Source organism: Geotrypetes seraphini, chromosome 6 (assembly GCF_902459505.1).
Source record: "Geotrypetes seraphini chromosome 6, aGeoSer1.1, whole genome shotgun sequence".
Lineage (NCBI taxonomy): Eukaryota > Metazoa > Chordata > Amphibia > Gymnophiona > Dermophiidae > Geotrypetes > Geotrypetes seraphini.
This window is the reverse complement of record NC_047089.1, coordinates 14,390,790-14,417,222: the sequence shown is the minus strand read 5'-3', so window position 1 is coordinate 14,417,222 and position 26,433 is coordinate 14,390,790. Positions and strand designations below refer to the sequence as shown.

At 43.7% G+C, this 26,433-nt stretch overlaps 2 protein-coding genes across 3 annotated transcripts; one reads left to right on the top strand and one right to left on the bottom strand.

The window, feature by feature from the left end:
- LOC117362249 (52 kDa repressor of the inhibitor of the protein kinase-like) lies at positions 1 to 25,298 on the top strand. Of its 2 annotated transcripts, none has more exons than XM_033948350.1 (5): positions 1 to 194; positions 1,285 to 1,405; positions 3,577 to 3,684; positions 10,017 to 10,100; positions 18,886 to 19,577. In XM_033948350.1, exons 1-5 carry the CDS (start codon positions 106 to 108, stop codon positions 19,048 to 19,050), a joined length of 567 nt encoding a protein of 188 aa, XP_033804241.1. In that variant the 5' UTR covers positions 1 to 105; the 3' UTR covers positions 19,051 to 19,577. The 2 variants fall into 2 exon arrangements, with proteins under 2 accessions (XP_033804241.1, XP_033804240.1); XM_033948349.1 differs by lacking the exon at positions 18,886 to 19,577 and adding an exon at positions 24,017 to 25,298 and having other exon boundaries at positions 9 to 194.
- On the bottom strand, positions 6,335 to 6,819 carry LOC117362250 (60S ribosomal protein L22-like). The gene has a single exon (XM_033948351.1). The coding sequence runs from the start codon at positions 6,791 to 6,793 to the stop codon at positions 6,407 to 6,409; it is 387 nt and encodes a 128-aa protein (XP_033804242.1). The 5' UTR covers positions 6,794 to 6,819; the 3' UTR covers positions 6,335 to 6,406.
- Positions 25,299 to 26,433: the final 1,135 nt, after the last annotated feature.

The following is a 26,433-nucleotide window of genomic DNA, read 5'->3' as shown; positions in this document are numbered from 1 at the left end:
AAGGCAGAGGGCGTGGCGTCAAAATAGTGCAGCCGAGCTGGTCCCCTCCAGGCGAACGATTTCTTGGCAGCGAATAAAGGAAGCTGCCGCTGCCGGTGGGGGGCGATGCCGAACTACTGCGCGGCGCTGAACTGCTCCCGCAAGAGCACGCACTCTGACATCGGCTTCTTCCGCTTTCCCCGGGACCCGGCCAGGTGGTGACCGTGCCTTTGAAGCCTCTTTTCTCGTAGCAATTGTTTGCATTCGTTGGAGGAGCTGAGGCTGGCCGTGCGATCCTGCTTTGCTAGTCTTTTTTCCCCCCTCTCCGGCGTCGGGAAGGCCGAGAGCCGGAGACGGTGAAAGGTCCAAAGAGATCAGGCTGCAGGAGAGGGTTTTTGCCAGGTCAGCCCAACAAGTAGGACTGACAGCTGGATCCAGTCCTGGTTTTATCCCAGACTGTGTAGCCGGTTAGCACGCCTTGTTTTGGGCCATGGCAAGCCCCGCCAGTGCTAAATAAGGATGAGATTCCATACAGAAGGTGTCGCCCCTCCGTTTGCTAAGCCTCGATGGGGAGGGAAGGCGGTGAGAACGGTTTCGTCTGCTTCCCTAGTCTAAGCTAGTGTGTGCGTTGGTTTTTTTAAAATCTGGTTCCTAGACTCAATAATTTTCATGGCTTGTTCATTATAAGTCTCGAGATCAGAATGTTTTGCAATGTGATCTTTTATTCTGATGTAGAGAGAGAAAAAAAAAAGTGTTTATACTCTTTGGGGGCAATTTTGCTGGTACCATGACAGAAATGACACCCATTCCTATGCTCGAGTAAAAAATGGAGATAATCTCAGTTTCTAATGCTCCTCTCAACGTTTTGCATTTCTCTAAAGACAGCCTACCTTCTGGAATTCATAAGTTGGAAAGTTGGGGTTAAAAAAAATAAAAATAAAAAAAGAGTTAGTGGCACCCAATCTGTGTTTGATATATGTATTTTTTCATCATTTCAAATAGTTAGACTCTAAAGCAGATAGAATATTTGGGTTTAAAAAGGATTTTGATAAGTTCCCGCAAGAAAAGTCCATAAAATACTATTAAGATAGCTCTGGGGAAAGCCATTGCTTGTCCCTGGGGGGTCTTTAGCATGAAATCTTGCTGCTATTCTGTCAAGTACTTGTGGTCTGGATTGGCTATTGTTGGAAGCAGGATATTGCACCAGATGGATCTTTTGGTCTGACCCCAGAATGGCAATTCTTTTGGTTTTTATGTGAACTAGATACACATTTCCTTTGATTAAAACTTGTGCTTTGCATTTAGATGTAAGCAGTGGGTGGAAAACTGTCAAAGAGTGGATTTGGAGGATAAAACAGCAGATCATTTAAATAAATGTTACAGACTATGTGCCCGACACTTTGACTCTTCAATGGTTCGTCGAAAAGTGAGTATGATTAAATTAACAGCAGCTTGTATTTAATATTTAAGCACTGATGTCTCCTCAAACCAAATGCCATTTTACCATGAGCAGGACAGCCCTTTTTTTAAGCCATACAAGAACTGTCGGGGTTCCTTTTCAGGCAGCTCATCTCAATGTTTGAGAATCTTAAGGAAAGATGGGAAAAATGAAGGACACCCCCACAGACTTTTTTCTTGGTTGCCAGCTAAGAATAAATTCTGACAGTTTCAAATTGGATTTTACTAAGAACATAAGAAATGCCTTCACCGGATCAGACCGAGGTCCATCTAGTCTGGCAATCCGCACACGCGGCGGCCCATTTAGGTACTCCATTATGGAGACCCGAAATTGCCGTATTCCTCAATATGATTTGCAAGAAGGTGTGCATCCAACTTGCGCTTGAAACCCAGATTAATTTAAGTTGTGACAATTGTGTGGATCCACAATGAATATGCATGAAAGACATTTGTATGTAATGGAGGCAGTGTATGCAAATCAAGTTTATGCATATTCATTTTAGATATCCTGAAAACCTGACTGGCAAGGAGGTACTCCAGGACTGAGTTGAGAAACACTGGTGTAGATATTAATAAATTATAACAGTGATTGGAATACCATTCCACAAGGTAATATTATTTTCAAACAATTTTACCTGAAGTAATAAGATTTACCTACTAAAGAGAGAGTGCATGCAAATTTTATCTCATGGATATTCATTGGGTATATCTTGAAAACCTGACTGGCTGGGTGTGCCTCAGGACTGGGTTAAGAATCAGTGCCAATAAAAAAACCCCAAAACAAACAAAACACTGTGTGGTATAAGTCAACCAGTTACTCAACTTAACAGTTCTCTTTAAAACATCAATGTGTACCTAAGTACTAACTGACACGTCATTTTACGAAGGTGCCTTGCTGAGCAGTGCATGCGAAATGCCAAGTCACCTATAAAAACAGAATGGACAGCTCAGCATTTAGGGTCTGATTCTATAAAAGACTCCTATAGTTATGCGCCTAGGTCAGCAAATGCATCTTTATACAAAATCTTTTTATAAGTGTCCTTCAAATCAAATCATGATCACATCTTGATATGATTGATCTGTACCACATGTATTACTTGGACATAATTTAGATACCACCCCTCCCTCAGTGTCTTGGGCTGAATAAGCAAAATATCCTTGCCCAAGGTTACTGTGTGCTTCTAGATCAGGGGTTCTCAAACCCAGTCCTTGGGACACACTAGGCCAGTATGGTTTTCATGATATCCCTGTCGTGGCTCAGCAGTCAGAGCGCCTGACCTGTAGTCCCCAGGGTCCCAGGCTGGAGCCGGTTCAAACCCCAGCTCCGCCTATGCAATGCAACTCGCCCTCTCCAAGGTAGGGAGAGAGGACACTCTTTAAAGTTGAAAGAGGATAGATTCCGTACAAACGTAAGGAAGTTCTTGTTCACCCAGAGTGTGGTGGAAAACTGGAAAATTCTCCAGGAGTCTGTCATAGGGGAAAACACCCTCTAGGGATTCAAGACAAAGTTCCTGCTGAACAAGGACGTGCGCTGGTAGGGCTAGTCTCAGGTAGGGCGCTGGTCTTTGACCAAAGGGCCGCTGCGTGAGCGGACTGCTGGGCATGATGGACCACTGGTCTGACCCAGCAGCGGCATTTTTTATGAATATACATGAAATAGATTTGCATACAAGGGAGGCAGTGCATGCAAATTTATCTCATGCATATTCATTGTGGATATCCTGAAAACTTGACTAGCTAGGTGTGTTTTCAAGGATTGGGTTGAGAACCCTTGCTCTCTAGATTGTCTATCTAGCAATACATTTGCTCAATGTCATGGTCACAACTAAGAGTCTTTTTTTTAAAGATGCAAAGCAAGCAAAAGTCTTTCGGGCACAGAGTTCAATGCAGTCAATGACATGACAAACCAGCATTGCAGACTGGAAATAAATTAGTCTGCGATATACTGAAGATATCCAGGATAGGTGAGATGTCTCGGCGCCAGCCACATCTAGGTCAATCAATGCTATTATTTCTGATCATGAAGAAGCTTTGTTCTTTTTGTTTTACATTTCTGACACTTTAAAGGTTGTGTAGCTGTGATTGTACTGTCTCATTGTAAAAAAATATAATAAGATCTGAAACTTGTTTTCATTGTAGAGTCCTTACAGAACACGTCTGCAGGATAATGCTATACCTACTATATTTGACTTTAGAAGTCACTTGACCAGTCCCCAGAGCCGTCGCAAAAGGAGAATAAAAGAACCAGTATGTACAACATATTTATCTTGTATGATTTGCTCGCTCTGCTACGGTAGCAGTAACGTACTAAATGATGGTAGACGGAGACCAAAATAGCCCATCTGGTTTGCTCCGGTAACTGCCGCTTTGTCCAGGTTACTCCTATGCCTTTTATTTAGCCAAACAGCTGACTTAACGCTAAATAAGTAGAAATGGTTTTTGTAAGTGTTTTACGCTTCCTTATTTTGCACATTTTTAGTTACATAGGCACCTAAAGTTCATAGCTTTGAATGTCTGTTTTACATTCAACAGTTTTTATTGATAAACCACACAGCAGTACAACAATGAAAATATAATGTTGCCACTCTAATCGTCATGGATTTGTACCATATGTATGAAATCGGTTGCATTGGAAAGTTCAATAAACATGGTTTCAACAATATGAATAATGCGTAAGAATCTTTTTATAAATAACTGCTAAACAATATCCACCTCCTCTCCCTCCTCCTTAACCTCCCCTGCCGTCCCCAAATCAGAATAACACCACCGCCGCACTTACCCACATGATAGGCAGCATGAGTCTAAACCTTATGACTCATGCCCCTTAGAACTAAGCAAACCTCCCAAATCCCTCCCTTTCGCTTCCCTAAGACTGATATACCCTCAAAGCAACTTCTCTTCCTGTCTCCCCTCCCTTAGAAGCAAATAAAACTATATTAATATACCATATAAACTAAGCAAGTCTGTATTACTGTAGTTGAACACTGCACAAGCAAAGTACCGGAAGTATAATTTTAGTCATTTTTCCCTCCTATATGGGTCAGCCAAAAAAAGGGCTTTCCCCCTGTCCCTGAACTTTAAATCCTCAGCAAACCTCCTAATATATAAAAAATTTGACTCCTACTTTTCAGCGATAAAGCTTGAACATACCTCACAGACTTGAAGAAATTCCTTCCTATATCTGGTTATTCCCTGAAGTTCTAAAATACACAAATAACAGAACCTATTTCTCCACACCCAAAAGGAAGGCGTGGAAGCCTTTGTCCACCAAAAAAGAATACATTTCTAGCTTTCTGTATCGGCAATATAAGTCGTTTTCCCCTAACTCCCCAAAGCTTTATACCAGTCCAGAACCAAGCCCCAAAGTCTATAAGCTATAAATTAACCTGTGAGATCTCTGAAGTAATTACCAAGCCCCAAAAGTGCTTTATTCTTAAACACCCCTAAATCTCCTGGGGATTGGCCACATTTGAGGCATATCATAGAGGGCGTGCATCCCATTTTAAAGGCTCTATAAACAGAGAAGTAGGCTTGGCTCTGTGTAATATTCAAAACCAACATGATAGGACGACTCCCACCCAGCCATGTGCAACAAACTGCAGCTCGCTTGGTCGTGGCTGTGTTGGAACTCATCGACCAGGCCAAATCAGGTGACAGTGATCCATAAGCTGCATGATTGGTATATGCTTTATAAACTTACTGCATTGAGGCTTCATAAATGGGGTGGATTCCATAGATTATGGCGTTCTTTTGAGCGTTGGTATGCTTTTATACAATTAATGAACTTCTTTGGCTGCCTGTTACAGGGTGGAGGAGGAGGGTTGGGGGGAGATTATTGCTTATGTATTGTTTTTTGCTCTTCAGTGGTGTGGGGATGGGATTCTGCTTGAATGTTCTTGCTTTGCAGCTTTACCTGTTGCTTGTATTGATTGTTCAGCTTTGTCTCTTTCGTCTGTTTATGGGCCTGTACTTTGTTTTCAATAAAAGTTAATTATTAAAAAAAACAAACAAACAAAAAACTATGCCAATGATCCTGCAAAACCTGCATGCGGATGTAGCACAAATCGGACAGTTGGAGGCAGGCAAAGGCTCCTGCCTACAAGATTTTGAAGAGAGGCACTGCGGGCCTGATGTGCCAGTTTGGAAAATGCTCATGAGGATCTATTGCTTTGGAGAGAGGACAATGAGAACAGGATCCGACACAACAATATTCAAGCCCGGAGTGTGCTCGAGACTGCTGCAGATCAGAATATTCAGTCGCTGCTCACAGATATTTTCCACCAATTCCTCCAAGCAGTGGATCTCAATGTGGAGCTCCCAACCTTAAGACTTTGGAAGGGTCCATCGTGCACTGGGACCATGTACCGAAATCGCCCATGAACTATAGTGGCCTGTTTTCTGCTTTTCTCTTTCAAAGCATGGATATTGCAGGTGGCTAAAAAAATAGGCCACGTTGCCTGGGAAAACTCTAAAGTGGAACTTTTCACAGACCTCTCAGCCATCACATTGCGCAAACGAAAGTTTTGAGGTCAGTACGTGCTTGACTTCCATAATCTTTGGTATAAGTGGCTATATCCCTCTGGACTCTCCTTTTACAATGGCCAATCACCAACCAAAGTAGCGAAACTGATGGTGCTCCATGGGGTGCATCTTTTATCACCACAGAAGGAAACCCCCATGCCGCAATGTAGCCATGTATCCAAGGCTTCTCTTTCTACTCAGCGAGGGTACAGGGTCTTGCATATTAGCAAGAGGCTTCGCTGCCATTCCAGCCTTGAACCACATGCATCAGATAACCCAGTTTGAGCTTTACCCATGATAATGCAGATAATTGAAGTGATTGATTTCCATGGGAGCACTGGGAATTTTACTTTGGATCCCAAGAGACACGTGCAACTTTTTTTTTTTTTTTTTTTTGTCATAACAATTTATTTGAAGAAATGTAAAAAATATTTTCCTGATTAACAATTTAATCCTCATCTTCTTCTTCCTCTTCATCCTGGTTAATCTGGAAGTATCTTAGCTCATAACTTTCCTTGCTATTAGCAACCATATGAAGCCAGTCACAAAGATTGTTTTTCTTTAGATATTTCTTGGTAAGGTACTTCAGATACCTCTTGGAAAAGGGAACCTCAGAGGTTACAGTAAGTTTACTTTTGCTCCTCTCAATGGTCACCACTCCACCACCCAGATTACCAGCTTTTCCATTTACTTTGATTCGTTCTTGCAAGAACAGCTCAAAGTTAGCAGCATCCATGATTCCATCTGCTACAGGATGGGTGTAGTTCAGAGTAAATTTCAGAACCTGCTTCTTTTTCTTGCTGCCCTTCACTGTAGTTTTTTTCATGGGTGCCATAGCTGTGCAAGATGGCGAAAAGAGTGAGACACATGCAATTTTAGCTACTTATGTTGAAATTTATATTATCTGTATGTAACTGCATACTTTGCTTTTGAGTGGGATTTTTTTAGGGGATGAGGATTTCAGAGGGGGAGGGGGACAGTGGTTGGCATTGATGGTATGATGAGGGTATGTGTGTAGAGATCAGGGTGGTTGGGGAGTATGGGAGGATTATTATTGGCTGGATGTCTTTTATTAAGTGAACAAGGCCATAAGAGTCCAAGCCTTGTGCCACCAGTTATTTGATCAATTACAGAACTGTTGCTGGACAGCGGTTGGATATCTGGGGGTATGTTCTGTAGTGATTGATTTTTTTGTTGGTGATTTTGTTTGGTTCTATATTGTTATACAGTAAACTCTCAGGCAACCGTGGGGATTGCTAGATGCCGGATAAATGTAGTTTCTGGTTGTTTGAGAGTTACAAGTTTCAAGTTTATTCATTATTTGATCAATCGCCTATCACTGATTACTAAGCGATGTACATAAAATATTAATATTGGGTAAACAAGAACAAAAATGAATAAAAAGATAAAATCTTTAAACATAGACAAAATACAACGGGAAACATTAGGATGGAAGGGAAAGAACTACATTTTCTGATAGAAAAGGAAGAACAATTAAGGGTAATATACAAAGGGGAAGGGAAAACAAATTAGTTTATTAGGAGTAGAATACACAATTAAGCAGAATGGATTACTACTATAAAGAGCAATTGGCTTTTCAATTAAACATTGAAAGCGTCTTTAAAAAGAAAGCTCTTGAGTTGGCTTTTAAATTTATCAAAGTTTTTCTCCTGTCGTAAGTATAGCGGGAGGGAGTTCCAAGTTTGTGGTGCTGTAACTGTAAAAATGAATTGCCTTTGTGTATTAATCATTTTAAGGGTAGGAATAACCAATAAAAGTTGTTCGTTTGATCTTAAAGTTTTTTGAGAGGAGTATGGAATTAAAACTTTGTAAATAAATGAAGGGGTTTTATATAGCAATGATTTAAAGGTGAGTAAAGATAATTTATAAAGAATGCGGTGTGCCACAGGGAGCCAATGTGCTTTTAGAAGTAACGGGGTGACATGATCAAACTTTTTCGCCCCCGTAATTAATTTGATGGAAGTGTTTTGGATAATTTGTAATCTTCTGATTTCTTTTGGGGCCATTCCTTTAAATAAAGCATTGCAATAGTCGATTTTTGAGATAATTAATGAATGAATTAGTATATTTAAAGATTTGGGACAGAGGAATTTTGAAATGGAGCGGATTTGACGTAACCTATAAAAAGTATTCTTGACCACATAGCTAACTATTGAAAGTAGGCTTAACTAACACTCTACCCTATACTATGCTATACCATAAACTGTTCCAGACAAACTACCGGACATGTGGTAGGCAAAGTGTGGGTGTACTCGGGTGTGGCGTGCCAAGTTTACACTTAAAATCAATTTCTGGAGGAAATTTATTTTCATTTTTATTTAAAGCATTATAGTGGTTTATTTTTCTCTTTTGCTGGTTGCTTGAGTCCGGTAAACGGAGAGTCTACTGTAATAAAGATTTGAACCTAATCTTACCTTGTGGAGATCCAAGTTCCTAACCCAAAGGACCCAGGCACATGTTGCATTTTGCATTCCGTCAGTGGAGAAAACAGCTTGATGTTAAAATAAATAAATAAACGAATGACAATAAAAAAGAGAGAGAGCCAAAGCTGGGGAAGGTATGACTTGCTGGTGGGGCTGCTGCCTCTGCTCCCAGAGGCTGTGAGATCAAATCCCAGTGCTGCTCCTTGTGACCATGGGCAAGTCACTTAATCCTCCAGTGCCCACCGCTTTGAAATGCCAAAGCCACAAAAAGGCAGTATACAAGTCCCCGTTCCCTTCTTTCTTTTTCAGCTGCCTCATGCTGCTATCTAAGGGCAGAGATGAAACTCAGGGGGGGGGGGGGCACTAATCAGAATAACCCCTCTAATCCTGCCACGAGTTTGCATATGTCAAGGGCAACTAGTGCAGCTGCTATAAACTCTTTCCTTTATGTAATGTAATGTAATTTATTTCTTATATACCGCTACATCCGTTAGGTTCTAAGCGGTTTACAGAAAATATACATTAAGATTAGAAATAAGAAAGGTACTTGAAAAATTCCCTTACTGTCCCGAAGGCTCACAATCTAACTAAAGTACCTGGAGGGTAATAGAGAAGTGAAAAGTAGAGTTAGAGGAAAAATAAAAATAAAATAAACATTTTAACAAGACAGCATTGATCTAAATACTTTGGGAGGTAGAAGAGAGGAGAGAAAGGAATAGAAGCAGAAGGGGGAGCCGTTGAACAGTAGAATTCTGCAGCATCCACTATCTCCTCCTCTCCCTATTGGCTAAGGCTCTTAACATTTGCATATCTTCTTCCCATTGGCTAAGGCTCTTTGCCTGCATTGTGATGTCATAGAGCTTTATGGTTATAGAAACCTAGAAACATGATGGCAGATGAAGGCCAAATGGTCCATGTAATGTAATGTAATTTATTTCTTATATACCGCTACATCCGTTAGGTTCTAAGCGGTTTACAGAAAATATACATTAAGATTAGAAATAAGAAAGGTACTTGAAAAATTCCCTTACTGTCCCGAAGGCTCACAATCTAACTAAAGTACCTGGAGGGTAATAGAGAAGTGAAAAGTAGAGTTAGAGGAAAAATAAAAATAAAATAAACATTTTAACAAGACAGCATTGATCTAAATACTTTGGAAGGTAGAAGAGAGGAGAGAAAGGAATAGAAGCAGAAGGGGGAGCCGTTGAGCAGTAGAATTCTGGAGAAATTTAAATGATAGAAATAGAACAAAACAAAGACAAAAGGCAAAACAATAGATAAGATTAAAGATAAATCATAAGCTGGAAAGAAAAATAAAATAAAACTTTGTCTTCAATCCACGGTTTCAGCGTCAGTGATGAAGTGGAGCAAGTAAGTTTAGGAGGAGCGATTGACGTTTCCAGAAAGGGCTTCTTCAGGGAAGAGAAAGTTGTTGTGAAAGAGCTCAGTCCGCAAAGGCAGGTAAAACTGTGCCTGTGTAAAATCGTGAGTGAGCTTTTCCTTTAATATACGTGCTGCTTCTGGAAAGGTCAGAAGATGCTGGTGGGCATGACAATTTCTGAACTGCCGGGTTTTGAACGGGGATACTCATGGGGATGATATCTTGCTCTTCAGGTTGAAGAGGACGTGTGCAGCCCCATTTCTCAGTGGGAGAGTGCTGAAATAGAACCTGCCTCCGACGATGAGGAATCTGCCCTTGTAAGTGTTGACTTGCTGGGAAATTGGGTCTTAAATCTTTGGGGAAAAAGTTGTGCCAAATTCTGCATGCATTCAAAGGCAAGAATGTGGCTTTATTATAAAAATCTGTGTTTTGATTCCCACCATTAATGCTGAATTCTACAGTATTAACTGTTATTTTACATCACATATAAAAATATTATCTTATGAATAAAACATTTTCAAAACTTTGGACCTGTTTTACGAAGCTGCGCTAGCGGCCCCGAAGCCCACAGAGATTTAAAGGGCTTCGGGGCCGTTGCTGCGCGGCTTCGTAAACAAGGAAGTTGTGTTGCATCATGCTGTTTCTCTTTTACAATGCGTTCAGTACTCCTCTACGCAGATCATTGGCAATACGCAAGGACCAAAGTTTGAACTGAAGGGAACCATCTTCGCACATGTGTGTTCTCACCTCATTAGCAGTTTAAACCATTCTACTAACTCATTGATCTATATACTACATAGGTGTTTAATGTAGACCTAAAAAGGTTGCTACTTGCCTGGAACACTGATGCCCTGCCAGAGGTATATAGTTCAAAGTACCTCATCGCAGGGCATCAGTGTTCCAGGCAAGTAGCAACCTTTTTAGGTCTACATTAAACGCCTTATGTACTATATAGATCAGTGTTTTTCAACCTTTTTATACCTGTGGACCGGCAGAAATAAAATAACCGGCAAACAGTAAGACTGAAATTTTAAAAAACACACATTTCCGCCCCGTCTCCGCAAGCTCGGTCCCCGCAAACCATCTGATCCCATCCGCACAAGCCTGTTATGATTTTATATTGAACGTATTCCAGTACCTCCCCTCTTTTCCCCATCTTAATCCAGCAGATACCTTCTATCACCCTACTCCTTCCATTCCTTATTCAGCATCTTCTCCTTGTCTCCCTATTCCCCCTTCACCATGTCCAGCATATCCCCTCTTGTCTCCCTACTCCCTCTACCCATGTCCAACATCTTACTTCTGTCTTCATACTCCACCCACCTCCTGTTCAGCATTTTCCATGTCTCTCTGCCCCCTGCAAGGTCCAGCATCTGTCTTTGTGTCCCTATTCTTCCAACTCCCACCTAGTTCTAATAACTATCCTCCCCAAGGGGATCCACCATCTCCCTTCTGTCACACCAATCCCCCCCCCTTGTCTACCATCCCCTTCCCACAACACGTGGGAATCCAGCATCTCTTATTCCCTTCCTTGGCTGCTGGCCCCAGAGTGACTCCAGTGTCACAATGGCTGGTCTCACCATAACTGACACTAAATTGGAAGCAGCCTGTTTACTTACAGTTCCCTTGCCCAGAACTCTGAACAAAGACAGAAGCTGCGGGACCTTTCCTCTTGCCTGCATTGCTATTTGCTATAAGCTCTGCCGGTCTCAATCCTGCCCCTCAAACATAGGAAGTCACTTCAGAGGGGGGCGGGATCAGGATTGGCAGAGCCTATAGCGATGCAGGCAAGAGGAAAAGTCCCGCGGCTTTTGTGTTTCTTTTTGCTATCCACAGCCAATCCTAAGCCCTGGAAGGGAAAGGGGAAGAGATGCCGACGGGAAATTTAACCGCATCAATCTCGCCAGCCCTCCGCGGACCGGCAGGAATTTTCTGCGGACCAGCATCGGTCTGCGGACCGGCGGTTGAAGAACAGTTATATAGATCAATGAGATAGTATAATGGTTTAAACTGCTAACGAGGTGGGAACACACATGTGCGAAGATGGTTCCCTTCAGTTCAATCTTTGGTTCTTGCGTATTGCCAATGACCTGCGCGGAGGAGTACTGAAGGCATTCTAAAAGATACACAGCATGATGCAACACAACCCCCCTGTTTACGAAGCCACGCAGCAATGGCCCCGAAGCCCTCTAAATCTCTATGGGCTTCGGGGCCGTTACCACAGCGCTGCGGCTAGCGCAGGTTTGTAAAACAGGCCCAAAGTTTAGAAAATGTTTTATTTATAAGACAATATTTTTATATGTGATGTAAAACAACAGTTAATACTGTAGAATCAGCATTGTTTTTTGAGGTATAATTACGACTGCTGTAGGTTTTTGAGTTAAGTATCCCAAGTTTTTGAATAGTTTGATTCCCACCATTTTCATTTTCATTTTCTTATTTGATTTATAGGCTGGTACCCCAGTTAGCATAATAGGAGGGACATTTTTTTCATGAGTTAAATAGATTGTTTTTTAATCAACAAATGATTGATCCTAACCTTAGCAATAGCTTAACTTTACATTAAGGGCTCCTTTTACAAAGGTGCGTTAGGGCTACTGCCTCCTCTTGAGCAGGCGGTAGTTTTTCGGGGAGCATGCGCTAAAAATGCTAGCGCACCTTTGTAAAAGGAGCCCTAAGCATTCCTGCTTCCATAGTTACTATAAATTAATACCAGTTCAGCAATACTGAGATGGGGACTGTCCAGTCTTTTTTGCACTAAATGCTGTATGCGTGATTATCAATAGAAACGGCAAAAGGAGTGGAGTGGACGCTGATGTCATTTCATGTTTTGAAATTTTGTGCCAAGTTTTAACGTGAGGAGTTAGTGGATTCTGTGAGACTGAGAATTTAAGCAGCAAATGAAATTTAATGTGGACAAGTGCTGCATATAAGGAAAATGAATCCAAATTTTAAAGTGCTGGGTTCCATATTAGGTGTCATCACCTGAGAAAAAGATCTCCGGGAGGGGGGGGGGGTCTTTGTGATACTTCATTGAAATCCTCGATTCCATGAGAGACAGCATTGAAAAAGCTAATGTAATATTAGGAATTTATTAGGAAAGGAATAGAGAAGGAAAGATTTATGGTGTGGTGTGACTATACCTCAAGTACCTTGTGCAGCTTGTTCTCTTAAAGTGATGTAGAACTAAAAAAGGGTCAGAAAAGGGTCACCAAAAGGACAGAGATAAAAATGGCTCTGAGGTAAGGAAAGGCCGAACAGCTTAGAGCTCTTCTCTTGCAGACGCAGGGCCAGCTCAACCTATGGACTAAGTGAGGCCCTGGCTCAGGGTGTCAAAATCCCAGTCCAGGGTAGGAAAGTCTTAAGAGCTAGATGCACTAAAAAGGGTTGGTAAAACCGTGTGGGTCCTCTGTGATCTGATTTTTGGCCGATTCCAAAAGAGCAATTGATACATTAACAAGTTTGCATGCAAATGATTTGCCATAATCCCTGTCTCTCTGTCCAGTGGATCGCTGTGAGAGCGACTCTTACACAAACACAGAGCCAGCATGGGAAGCCCCAAAGCAGCCTCCTGCCACTGCAGCTGTCGCACACCCTCTCTCCCAAAGATAACAGCTGCCCTCGTGAGAGACAAGAGGGATGCCCACTCCCTCACTGCGTCATCAACCCACGGTGGTGAAAATGGCAGGAGAGATGCCCACTCCCTCTTGCCAGTGGAGGCCCCCTGTGCCAGGCGCCCCCTCTGGGAACCATCCTCAACCCTTTCCTCTTCCCTGGTACCTTTGTCAAAGTTGAGAGCAGGAGAGAAGCTTGTCCCTCCTGCTCTGAGGCCTGCCAGTCCAACATGGTGGGCCTTTCCTTCCTTGGTACATGATATGATGCACAGGGAGGGGCCTAAGACCCTGATTGGCTCAGTCAAACCAATTAGGGCCTTAGGCTCCTCCCTCTGTATCTAGTACCATTAAAGTAACACTCTCTTCAGGGGTCCAAAGAGATTCAGACTAATAATACAAGTCACCCAAAAAAATGACCATGATGATGGTCGGATGCTATTTATTTTATATTACCTCAAACATATCCACTTATGGCATCCTTTAATCAAGATAATTTTTTTTAAGTGCTGTGATTGAAAAAGGAGAGACCCTATGTTGGGATGCGACTTTTTTTCTGAGCACAATTTAGCAATGTGCTGAGGAAAAATTAGAAAAAATTTTGTGTTTACCGAGTTTTCTTATAATATATGTTTTGTTTTTTTATGTAACAACTAGTCTTATAGCCCGTTACATTAACGGGTGCTAGAATATATGTGCATGTGTCTGTCTTATTTCTTTCTTTCTTTCTCTCCCTCCTTAGCTGCTTTCTGTATTTCTGTCTTTCTTTCTTTTTCCTTGGCTGTCCACCACCATCCCTTGCCTGCTCCCCCTGTCCATTCTCCCTTCCTTTTACCTCCCCTGTGTCCACCACCACCCCTTCACTGCTCCCCTTATCCAGCAGCAGCCCTTCTCCCTTTGTTTTATCTCCCCCCTGCTAGAATATATGTCTGTCTGTCTTTCTTTCTGTCTCTCTCTCACTGTCTTTCTTTCTGTCTCCCTGCCCGTCTCTTTCTTCTTTTCTTTCTGTCTCCCTCCCTCCCACTATCTGCCTTTCTTTCTATCTGTCTCTCTCTCTCCCTGCCCCCTATGCAGCAGTATTTCTCTCCCCCCCTCCACTTCCCTGTGCAGTTGTGTCAGATCCGTGAGGAGGAGTGAAGTGGCTTGGAATTGAGTGTGCTGAATCCTAGGAAAGGTGGCAGTCGGGGGAGTAAGTGTGCCAGATTGGGGGTGGAATGGGAGCAGGGCAGTTGGGGAGATGGGTGAGGGTAGAGTTTTGAAAGTGGTCACTGAGGGAGAAGTTGGGAAACAAATGAATTGGATGGGAGGAGGGAGATAGTTTTGGTGTCTGTCAGAACAGTGGAAGGAAAGAGCAATTGAGTGAATGTCACAGCAGTTGAGGATGGGAAACAGTTTTGAAGTGTGTGCGTCACATGGAGCCAGGGCAGTAGAGAATCTTGGTCAGACTGAGAGAGAGTGTCTGATCAGGAGTAGTGGTTGGAAAATAAGTGTGGATGGAGGGATTGGGAGAGTGTGAATCAGATGGAGAGAGGAACGGAATTGGGTTAGTGGGAACATTAATTAGTGGGAGAGGCAGTAAGGAATGATTAGTGAGTTTGCTAAGACATTGGCGAGTAATAAATGTGTAGTGGGAGGAGGGGAGGAGTCTGGGTCGGAAGCATAGTGGATGAGTGTGAAGGGAGGTATTTGGGTAGTGAATGAGCCCTGTCAATTTGAGGAGAAGGTGAGGTTGGTGTTTATGCTGCATCAGCCAAGTCCAGCAGGTAAAAACTACTGAACTCAATGAGTCGCACTGTGTTTTCTCTCGGAAATTGTTCTGCGGGGGAGAAGGGGGAGGGAAGCACAGGCGGGAGTGTCACACGTCTTCCGCTGACCTCACACTCCAAGAGCCCCCCTCTCTTCACACGCATTCGGAGACCGGTCTCTCCTCTTCCGCTTCTCCAACCCCCTCCCAGTCCAGCGTGTCTCTCCCCGTCTCCTCCCTGTGCACGCACGCTCGCTCTCGGGCCTCCCCACCCCACCATCCTAACATCAAACTCATACCTGAGGCTGCCCACCACCACCACTTCTGCAGCTCGCTCGCGCTTCGATACCCCGTCCCATCTGATGCGGCCCGCCTCGCTGGAAACAGGAAATGGTGGCGGGGGGGAGGGCTGGATGCTGGATAATCGGGGAAAACAATGTTCAGAGGAGGGAGGCTGCGGGGCCTGTTGCGGACGGTCTCAAAGGCAAACGGAGAGAGAGGGAAGTAGCCCTCCCTCCCCCCCTTTGCGGGAGTTGTATAAGCGGGTTGGGCACAGCGGGGGAGGCCCCGACTGCCCCAGCTGAGTTGGCATGTGTGACGTAGATAGTAAGCGCGCATGCGCATTCTTCCCAGCACATCCTGACAGAAAAGGGATCAGGGAACACGTGGCGCGAGTGCACATGCACGCTTAGCATTTTATTATTATAGATATTTGTCCCATTTTCATTTGGGTTTTATACTTTCAGAGCAGGACAGATTTATATGTAGTTCAGAGAGTCTCGCTGTACCCCTCCTTCTTATGTGTTCCTATATAGGGCTGTCACCTGCTTTGGTACAAACTAAAGGGGGCAATGGAGCCCTCTGGAGGAGGAGGAGTTGAAACCCTAGAATGGATTCCTTCTAAATGGATCATGTGTGTGGGGAGAATACCCTACTGTCCAGAATGACACACCTATCTACTTGAAAAGATATTAGCAAGATAAGGAATTCCATTTATTGATACTAAAAAACTCAGTCATATATATTGAAGACCAAAACAGAGAATTGCATGAAGGTGGCTATAATACAAACAAATCAAAGCACAGTATAAAACAATTAAGCAATATATAAACATAGAACAGACAAGACAGTACATACATTGGCCTGTAGCAACTGAGACTGAAAATCTCTTATCCCAGCTGGTGTTCAGCAAAAGACACGTATTCAGATATAGGTTTGAAAATCATCTGGGAACTCAGGTTAAGAGGTAGTGACTAGTTCCTGGCTGGTCATACCCAGATATGGCCTAGCATTGAATATCCAGGTCTAATTTTGCTGACAGTGATCAGTGCTTAAACACTGCCACCAGCTGAATATCAGAGATTTTTTAAATTATATTAATAAAAGATTTTAAAAAATATGTAATTTCCTGTATATGCTACTAATATTGTAGCAAGTTGTGGATTAATAAATGGGATGAGGTCATTCAAGTTATTAGATAATCATTAAACAAGCAGGCTTAAGAAATTACCGCTTTGTCTCTAGGTGTGAGCAAGCACTGGGCCATTTTCTTTGAGATCCTGCATACTCGCAACATGGATTGGCCACCATTGGAGAGGGTGCTGGGCTTGATGGGCTTTTGGTCTGATACAGCAGTGTTTTTCAACCGCTGTTCCGCGGCACACTTGTGCCGCGAGATGTTGCCTGGTGTGCCGTACGGTCAGGGCAGTACCACCAGTCTAGGGAGAAGGGCGGTCCGCCCCACGTGGACAGGAGAGAGCTGGACGGGGGACCCGCGGAGTTCAATACATCTCCAGCCGCGAGGCTCGTCTTCTGTTCCTGCCTGCCCTGCAGCTAACATATAGCCGATCGCAAGCGTTCCCCGATGTCAGTGCTGACGTCGGAGGGAGGGCTTAAGCAAAGCCTGCCCTCCGACGTCAGCGCTGACGTCGGAGAATACTTCCGTTCGGCTATTTGTGCGCGGCAGGGCAGGCAGGAAGCAGAAGACAAGCCTCGCGGCTTGAGCTTCGTTTTGCTGAGAAAGTTGCAAAGATGGGCTGGGAGGCAAACACGGAACACAAAAGGGGGGAGGGAGTGCGTTTTGGACACAAGGCATGAACTTGGGAGAGAGGAAGGGAGGGAAAGAGATGCTGAGGTGGGGGAGGGATTGCGTTTTTGGACACAGAAGAAATGGACTTGGGAGAGAGGAAGGGAAGGAAAGAGATGCTGAGGTGGGGGAGGGAATGCGTTTTTGGACACAGAAGAAATGGACTTGGGAGAGAGGAAGGGAGGGAAAGAGATGCTGAGGTGGGGGAGGGAATGCGTTTTTGGACAAGAAGAAATGGACTTGGGAGAGAGGAAGGGAGGGAAAGAGATGCTGAGGTGGGGGAGGGAATGAGTGTTTGGACACAGAAGGCATGGACTTTGGAGAGAGGAAGGGAGGGAAAGAGATGGTTGTGTACACGGGGAATAGAAGAAAGGAGAATTTTTGGTCATAGGGAGGGAGTGAGGTACAGATAGTGGCATACCAGGGTGGGGGGGGCGGTCTGCCCCACCCCGGGTTTACGTCCCAAGGGGGTGCACAGCTGGCCACCCTCCAGTGTTGTCCCTAGGCCGGCAAACTGCGGCTCTTTAGCCACTTGAGTGCCACCGCCGCCATCGGGAACAGGCCGGCGCCAAGTTCTCCCTGCTTTTCCCTGTGGGGCCGGCCAACTCTCGCCACTCGCGTCAATTCTGACGTCGGAGAGGACGTTCTGGGCCAGCCAATCGCTGCCTGGCTGGCCTAGAACATCCTCTCTGACGTTAGAATTGACGACGGGTGGCGAGAGTTGGTCGGCCCTGCGGGGAAGAGAAGCAGGGAGAACTCGGTGCCGGCCTGTTCCCAATGGCGGCAGTGGCAGCCTATTCCCCAGTGGCGGTGGCAGCATTATAAAATACTTTCTTTGTGTTTATTTGATTCCTATATATTTATATATAGTCAATATAGGCACAGTTAAATTTTTTAACTTTTTCTAATGGTGGTGTGCCTCGTGATTTTTTTTCATGAAACAAGTGTGCCTTTGCCCAAAAAAGGTTGAAAAACACTGTGATACAGTATAGCATTTCTTCCGTTTTAATACTTCAGTGTCTGTGATAGAGAGATAGGGGTGATCTACAATCTTAAAGCTAATGTAGTTCTTGGGCCCCACAAACATTATATCAATATCATTTATTTGTTGGGATTTTCTTGTAAAATGTGTCCTATCATATTAGTAGAGTACCGGTAATTGCACACCTAATTCTCTCAAGTTTTTGTGCAAGTTGAATGGTAAATTTTTAACAGCTGTGCAGTTGGAGCGCAATATTGTTCTGAGTTAATGAAGGGAAAAGGTTCCTTTAAACATAAATGGGCCCTTTTTCTAAAGCTTAGTGCACATTGAATTCTGCACATCTTATTTTATACCAATATGCCACATGGCACATAGCATATGCTAAGCTTTAGTAAAAGACTTCTTAGTAATCTTAAAATAATTCTTAAATTTTAGGAAAATTATTTTTGTTTATAGAATTTATATCTTATGTACTTACTGTTTCTAATGCAATGTGTCTAGTAGTCCTGAACGCTAGGGTTATCCATCTGAACCCACAAGTTGTCTGCAAAAGGATGTCGCACATCTTTCAACTCCGCCTCCTTCCCAGTGGGTTCGCTCCTGCTCCCTCATTTTTTTTCTTCTGCAAGCAAATTGAGAAGGTGTCTTTCTGATTTGTTCTGCGTTTTTTTATTCACAGGCTTGGTGCCCAGAGTTCTCTCTAGGGACCTCCCCACCTGGGAGAAGATGCAGAATTGCAAGGTGGAAGTTTACTGTTAGCAGGATCAACCCTCGCGGATGCCTGTCTAGCCAGCCTGCTTTTGGCGCCTTGTCTGTTCCCCATGTAACTAGCTCACATGCTTGATTCTGGCACATTCCAGTTTACTGGGACTTAATCGTGAGCTGGCTGCATGGTCCATCCCCATCGCAGCATGAGGAGTTGAGGGCGTTAAGGCTCAGTCCGACATCGGTCCGATTGGCAGTCCAAAGACCACATTTTGTAGAGAAAATTTGAGGCAAAAGGTCTTCTCCAGTTTTCCAGCTGCAGTTCTGAGCTGAAGCAGGCAGGCACCACGTGGCACAGTGAGTAAGGCTATTGAAGTCTATGGGGAAAATCGGGTGGGGGGTCCTGAATTCTGAGGTTTTGCAGATTCCTGGGGATAGGGTCCCCTACATCTAGACACCCCTTTTTAAGTTTGTTTGGGTTTTTTTTGTCTTTTTTAATATTTCTCCCCGGGCTGTTTTTAGCTTTGGTGCCTAGATTGCTGCCGCGATGGTCATCTTGGACTTTTCCAACTACAGCAAAACCTTGGATTGCAAATAACTTGGTTTGCAAGTGTTTTGCAAGACAAGCAAAACATCTGATTAAATTTTAACTTGATATACAAGCAATGGCTTGCAGTACAAGTACATACAGTATACACGTGTCACATCATCACAACTGAGCCGATGGTTCTTCTCTCTCTGACGCTGTGGGAGTGTAGTGACTGTTCTAAACGAGCGAGGTCTTGCAATACGAGTACGTGTAGTATTTTGTATTAAAGTTTTTGGGTTGTGTAACGAATCATCTGAGTTTCCATTATTTCCTATAGGGAAATTTGCTTTGATATAGGAGAGTGCTTTGGATTACAACCATGCTTCTGGAACAAATTATGCTCGCAAACCAAGGTTTTACTGTATTTTCTTTCTGTCTGTATTTTCCTCTATCTGTCTCAAAACCCCTTGATTTTGCTTAAAATCGACAGGAATGGCCTCCTCAGACGTTTCTACCCCTATGTCATGCTAGATTTGCACTGAATGATTGGCCGAAAACGTCTGTACTCCGCATGCCTTGACTCACGGGAGGAGGGGGGGAGCCACAGGCTCAGCCTCAGCCTCCTCCGAGTCCTCTAGGACTGGGGATCTGCAGGAGGCGTGTTTTAAAGAAAAACAGTCCTTCCCAGAGTCCTCTGAAGGTGAATTGGCGAAACGCAGGCCTGTTAGCGTCGCAGAACCCAAGAAGATGCATAGGAAGTAGTTAAGTTAGATTCTGATGACTGACGGTGATGATGACCCCCAGATGTTCTATCGGGGGTGAATTTTAGCGTCGCAGAACCCAAGAAGATGCATAGGAAGTAGTTAAGTTAGATTCTGATGACTGACGGTGATGATGACCCCCAGATGTTCTATCGGGGGTGAATTATGTGGCAGACGCCCTGTATAACATGATCAGAGCTATGAGCAATGTTTCTTCCTATTCTGTCTCTACCTGCAGAATGCTCTGGATCAGACAGTGGGCAGCAGATTCAGTTTCTAAGGCCACACTGAACAGGCTTCCCTTTCAGGGTCAGATGCTCTTTGGAAACGGTTTGGATGACCTGTTGACTAGTGTGATGGACCGTCATCCTAATGCTGAACCAGACAGTAGACCCTGAGCTGTTAGAAGCTTGGGGCATAGGAATTTTTGAGGTACTCAAAGATTCCGTCCATATTCAGGCTAGTTGGCCCAAAGGTCTTTTCAGGGGTCAAGAAAGGTTTGGCAGAAGGCAGCAGACCTCTGGTTCTTGCTCCTCTCCAGCCACCAAGAAAGTTCGCCAGGTCAATGACCAGGCCTCACCAGATAGGGTAGGTTGTCAGTTTACTAGAGGATCTGGGTGCAGATGGATTCATATCACTAGTTCCTGGAGACTTTTTGAGAGGGTTACAAGATAGAGTTCTGTTTCCCTTTGTCAGACCTTTTTGTAGATTCCCTGGCCAATCGACCGGAAAATAGTCCTAGGAGTCCATGCAACAGTAAAGAGGCTTCTGGATATTTGAGCCATAGAGTCCGTCCTGGAAGGAGAATTGGGCTTGGGCAGATATTCCATTTACTTCATAGTACCCAAGAAAGGTTCAGAAGATTGGAGATCAGTTCTGGATCTCAAGTTGGTCAATGCAGCGCTGAAAGGTCCTTGGTTACTCATAGAGACCATTCGCTCATTCATTGTAGTAGTGCCAGGGGAATTTCTGGCCTCACTAGATTTGACAGAGGCCTATCTTCACATTCCCATCTTTCCAGCTCACAGGAGGTACTTAGGGTTCCCTATTTTGGAACAGCACTTCCAGTTCTCCGCCCTATCTTTTGCTTTAGCAGTGGCACCATGCACCTTTACCAAAGTGATGGTGGCACATCTCTGCAAGGCAGGGATCCAGGTGCATCCATATTTGGATGATTGTTTGATCAGAACTCCATCCAGAGATGGTCAAGCAAGCGGTAAAGCAGATGGTCTAGCTGCTGCAAGACTTGGGGATGGACAGTCAACTTCAAGAAGAGTCATTTGGAGCTGACCCAACAGCTGGAGCATCTGGGAGTCTGGTTCAACACGGCAGCATACTGTGTTTTTTTTTTTCCAGACCCAAGCAGACAGAAGTTCATGAAACATCGGAGCTCCTATTGAGGCCAGCTCCTGCGGTGTGGCATTATCTTTAGGTTCTGGGGTCAATGGCGACAACTATAGAGAAAACCTGGGTGAAGGTGCCCTTTCAGGACTCTCTCCTATCCTGTTGGTACCCTCTGTCAAATTTGCTTCAGCAGCTGCTCCCTTGGAAGACAGAAGCATGGAGCAGCCTGTGGTGGTGGCAGCATTCAGCTTCCCTCTTGAAAGGCACACCGCTTCACATATCTTTTTGGGTGATCCTGACAACCAGATGCCAGCCTTTCTGGTTGGGGAGGTCATTGCAACAGGCCCTGATCCAGGGTTATTGGTCCCTGTGTCAAGAGAAAGTGATCCATAAATCACTTGGAACTATGAGCTATTCATCTGATGTTACAGACCCTGGAGAAGTCACTGGAAGGCAAGGCAGTTAGGATCTTGTTCAGCTTCAATTTATTTGATATACCGCAATTATAAAACCAAAGGTAAATCTAAGCAGTGACTTAACCGGCAGTGGGGCACTAGAAGTACCCCGTTACGTCTAGAAGCTCAGCTTCTGTTCCAATGGTCAGAAGTTCATCTGCAGGCACTCCCCGCCGTGCATGTAGTGAGAATGGAAAATGTTCAGGTTAACTCTCGGCCAGCAGATGCTGAATCTGGGGGAATGGTTGCTGTCCCCACAAGCGTTCAGCAACATTGTTCAGCTATCCACTGATGGATCTGATGGCTTTGGCAGTAAACGCAAAAGTGAATTGCTTTCACAGCCGAAGATGCGAGTCTGGAAGCACCGGGCTGAATGCGTTAGTCCAGCCTGGCTAGAGGCAGGGCTCTTGTATGTCTTTCCTACGTGGCCAATGCTAGGTCAAGTCATTTGCAGGATTGCAAATCATCTGGGGTTGGTAGTCCTTATGGCGCCAGATTGGCCACTCTAGTTCATCTACAGAGAGAGGAAGGCTTCAGATTTTCAGTTCAGGTAGATCTTCTAACTTGGGGTCCAGTGCCTATGGAGAATCCGGAACACTTTGGGCTTACAGCATGGCTTTTGAGTGAGTTGCCCTAGTAAGCAAATGAAAACTTGTACTGTAACTATGGAGAAGAGTTCACTGGCTTTGTATCTAGACATTGCGAGATTCTTTAAAGGGGCTCTCCGGTTGTATCCTCCAGTGCAGCTTCCTTTTCCATCCTGGAATCTTAAAATCATCTTGCAGGGTCTCAACAAGGTTCCATATGAGCCCTTGCAGGATATTTCCCTGATAGATCTTAATTCAAGACAGCATTCTTGGTGGCGATTGCGTCTGCAAGAAGAGTCTGAATTGCACGTTCTCTCTTGCAGGGAGCCATTCATAAAGATTATGGAAGCAGGGATTTCCTTGTGCACAGTTCTGTCCTTCAAACCAAAAGTAGTTATGGCCTTCCATGTCAGTCAAGAAGTCCAGTTGCCTGCATTTCATCCTACAGTGTGAAGTTACTGGACGTCTGGAGAGTTCTTTTCCATTACCTTGAAGTTGCCAATGAATTTCAAGTCTTGGATCATCTCTTCATTCTGATGAGTCTGGCCAGCAAGGGAAGTCTGCATCTTAGGCTGCTATGTCCAGATGAATTGGACTGGCGATTTCCTCAACATACGTTGGCTGTGATAAGCAGCTACTGATCTCGGTGAAAGCACATTTTCCCCAGAGGTGTGGCTTCCTCATAGGTAGAGGCTTGGGCAGTTTCAGCCGAGGATATTTGTAGAGCAGCTTCACAGTCCACTCTACAAACCTTTACTGGGTTTTATAAAGTGGACGTGGCAGCTAGTAAGGATGCTGCTTTTGGGTCCTGTGTTGAAGGCAGGCTTAGTAGCCCCGCCTTAGACTCAGGGGGACTGCTTTGGTACGTTCCTAGGACTATTTGACAGAAAGATTAGGTTCTTACCTTGATAATCTTGTTTCTTGTAGATGTCTAGTAGTTCTGAAACCCCACCCTGTAGGTGGCCTTCGCCTGCTTTCTGTTTCATTTAGAATATATGCCTGAATTAGAGAATTTCTCTGCCTCTCAACTAAGCTGTGGGGGGAAGAAAGAGAGCATACAGCTGTGTCTCTACCAGATGGCAGGGCATGTAAGTAGTTACAAGCTCTATAAATGTTTAGTGCTGGTTGCCCCCTTCCCCCATCCAAAGTTTTTGTTATGGATTTTATTAATGTTATTTGTTATTGTTATTACAGAGCAGAGAAGTGTATTGTCAGGGGTTTTTCCCATTCCCTCATTCCTGTGATCTCCTGTTACAGTGGTTCTCAACTGCTTTCATACAAATTGAGAGGGTAGGAGTGAGCCCACTGTGAAGAAGGTGGGCATGAAAGATGTACGACCTCCTTCTGTAGACAACTTGCAGGTTCAGATGGACAACCCTAGTGTTCAGAAAGAAGATTATCAAGGTAAGAACCTAATCTTTCTATGTAGTTTCAACAGATTCCATTTGAAAGCGTGCAGAGGTGGACAGTGCGTCCAGACTTCAGCCAGAATTCTATGGTCTTGTACCTGGACCTTAAGCAGATCCCTGATGGAGGTGTGCAGAGTGAAGGATGGGATAATCTTGAAACGGTGAAAGAAGAAAAGTTCCTGGAAGAAGATTATGTTATCATGCAAGTGCAGTGTTGAATAGGAAGGACTTGGCTAAAGTTCCAATATGTACTTTGTAAGATCATCTTGGGAAAGTGTTTGAAGCAGTACATACCCACTTTATGCATCTCTAGACAGTGTTCCTGCTAACCTGCATAGGGGCTTCCGGCCATCTTCTGACTGCCTGGAATGGAGCAAGCAGATAGCATGAGAATATGGGACTCCCACAAGGATCAAACTGAGGTGGCTGTGGCAGTGCCAGCCACCAAGAAGAAGACCAGAAGGCCCTGTACAGGTGATTAGAATACAGTCCCTAGATGAATAACTGCACATATGTTTTTGTGTGTTAGATCACAAGATTTATAGAAGACGGTGAACTTTTCATTCAGTAAAATAGAATGGCCACTCACTGAAATTCATCTTATTATTTTTATTTGCTTGGTAGTTTTAAGTGAAAAATAAGATGTCCAGTAATTATCTAAATTAAGTATTTTTATTACTAGGGAAAGCTTCCCTAACTTATCTCGGCTTAATCCTTGTCTACAGTGTGTCTGCATGATTGTATTTATTCAAGAACCTACAACCCATTTTTTGCCAGGAGGAATTTACCCAGGAGTGAAAGTAAAAAGGGTACATAAAGGTGAAATCCTTCATTCACCTAGGCTTGGGGGGGGGGGTATTATAGTATTCACTGTCTTTATTTTTGTTTGTTTATTTTATCTAATTTATTTATTCAGTGGTAGTATCTTTCTCTCATCAGGGTATAAATTTAAGATCTAATCATGTTTTGAACATAACCTGCTAAATTCAGACCATCTTAGGTGGATCATAAACAAGTTGAACAAGTTATTTATTATTCTAATAAAACAGATAAACACATTTAATCAATTTCAGTAATCATGTTTTTCAGTAGGATTTCTCTTAGCCTTTTAAATATTTTGGATAATTTTGTTTTGAATCTGTGTATTTATGCTTCATACTAGTTCTGTGCACTTGCAAAGCAGCTACTGTAGCTAGTTGAAAAATTAACAAGACTTCATGCCTTAAAGATACCAGTGTTGACTTTTTTTATTCTTAATATCTTTGTTTCTTTATTGCAAATTAATAAAATAACTGAACCAGGGAATTGAAATGCTCATTATACAAAAAAAATGCATTAGGGTTTTTTATTTAGTGCACATTTGTTTATAATCAGTAGATGGACACTTTATTCCTGAACCTTCGGGCAGTCAACCCCTTCTTGCATGAATTCTTATAGAGAGCCTCATTAGCATTCTATTGCTCCGCCTCCCATCCCTCTGGACTGTTTCACTCGTGACCCTCAGCTTCGCTTTGGACACCAGATATTTTCCTGTTCCTTATAAATTTGACCTGCATGGAATGCTCTATTTATGTGATAGAACAACCAGCCATTGAGAGTTTTGACAAAGGCCTAGATGCCGAAACACTGTCGGTGTCGAGTCTTCAAGTCCTCGCAGTGCTACTATCGATAAAGTAAACTTTGAACTTTACACCCGTGGCTGAATTATTGACATCTCATCCTCACGACTCATTAACAGATAACATGTGAAACAAAAATTTAACTATTTGCAGTACATAACAAGGTGAAAACAAACAAGTCGCCAACCTGAGCACAACCTTCACTAAGAGTGAAAGAGATTTTACAAATACCACTCCCCTCCTAGATTCTTCAGTGCTGTAGTTGCGTCCTCTAACCTGTTAAGACTGGATAAAGGAAAGAAACAAGTGTCTGGATTCCCTGGTATATTCAAAGCAGTAAGCAGGCAAATAAACATCTGACAGGGTGGGTTTCAGAAATAGTGTCTACTAGAAAGAAGATTACCGATGTAAGAACCAAATCTTTCCTTCTAGTATGACAGATGGAAAAATTATGTTCTTACCTGTTAATTTTCTTTCCTTTAGATGCAGCAGATGAATCCAGAGACCAATGGGATGTAGCAAAGCAATCCTCAGTCTGGGTGGGAAGCAAACGCTGCCTCTGCAACAACCGAAGCATGAAACGCATCCTCCGCATGCGCCTCCACATCCAACCGGCAATGCTGAGATAAAGCACTTTCATAATATCAAGTAGCTGCGTGACAAAACCCCTCCAGGGAAAAAACCTCTGGACCGAGTCCAAGAAGTAGCCATCGCTCTGGCGGAATGGTCATGAAGTTCTTCTTCCAACCGTGTCCCTACCAGCAAGCAAGTGTAATGAATGTCCTCCTGGACCCTTCGAGCGATGTAGGCTGTGGATG

Excerpts from the sequence above, each read along its gene's own strand:
- LOC117362249 (XM_033948349.1), top strand. The coding sequence starts at position 106 with ATGCCGAACTACTGCGCGGCGCTGAACTGCTCCCGCAAGAGCACGCAC. Across the intron at positions 195-1,284 it reads TTTCCCCGGGACCCGGCCAG|ATGTAAGCAGTGGGTGGAAA; the intron begins GTGGTGACCGTG and ends CTTTGCATTTAG. Across the intron at positions 3,685-10,016 it reads AAAGGAGAATAAAAGAACCA|GTTGAAGAGGACGTGTGCAG; the intron begins GTATGTACAACA and ends CTTGCTCTTCAG.
- LOC117362250 (XM_033948351.1), bottom strand. The coding sequence starts at position 6,793 with ATGGCACCCATGAAAAAAACTACAGTGAAGGGCAGCAAGAAAAAGAAG.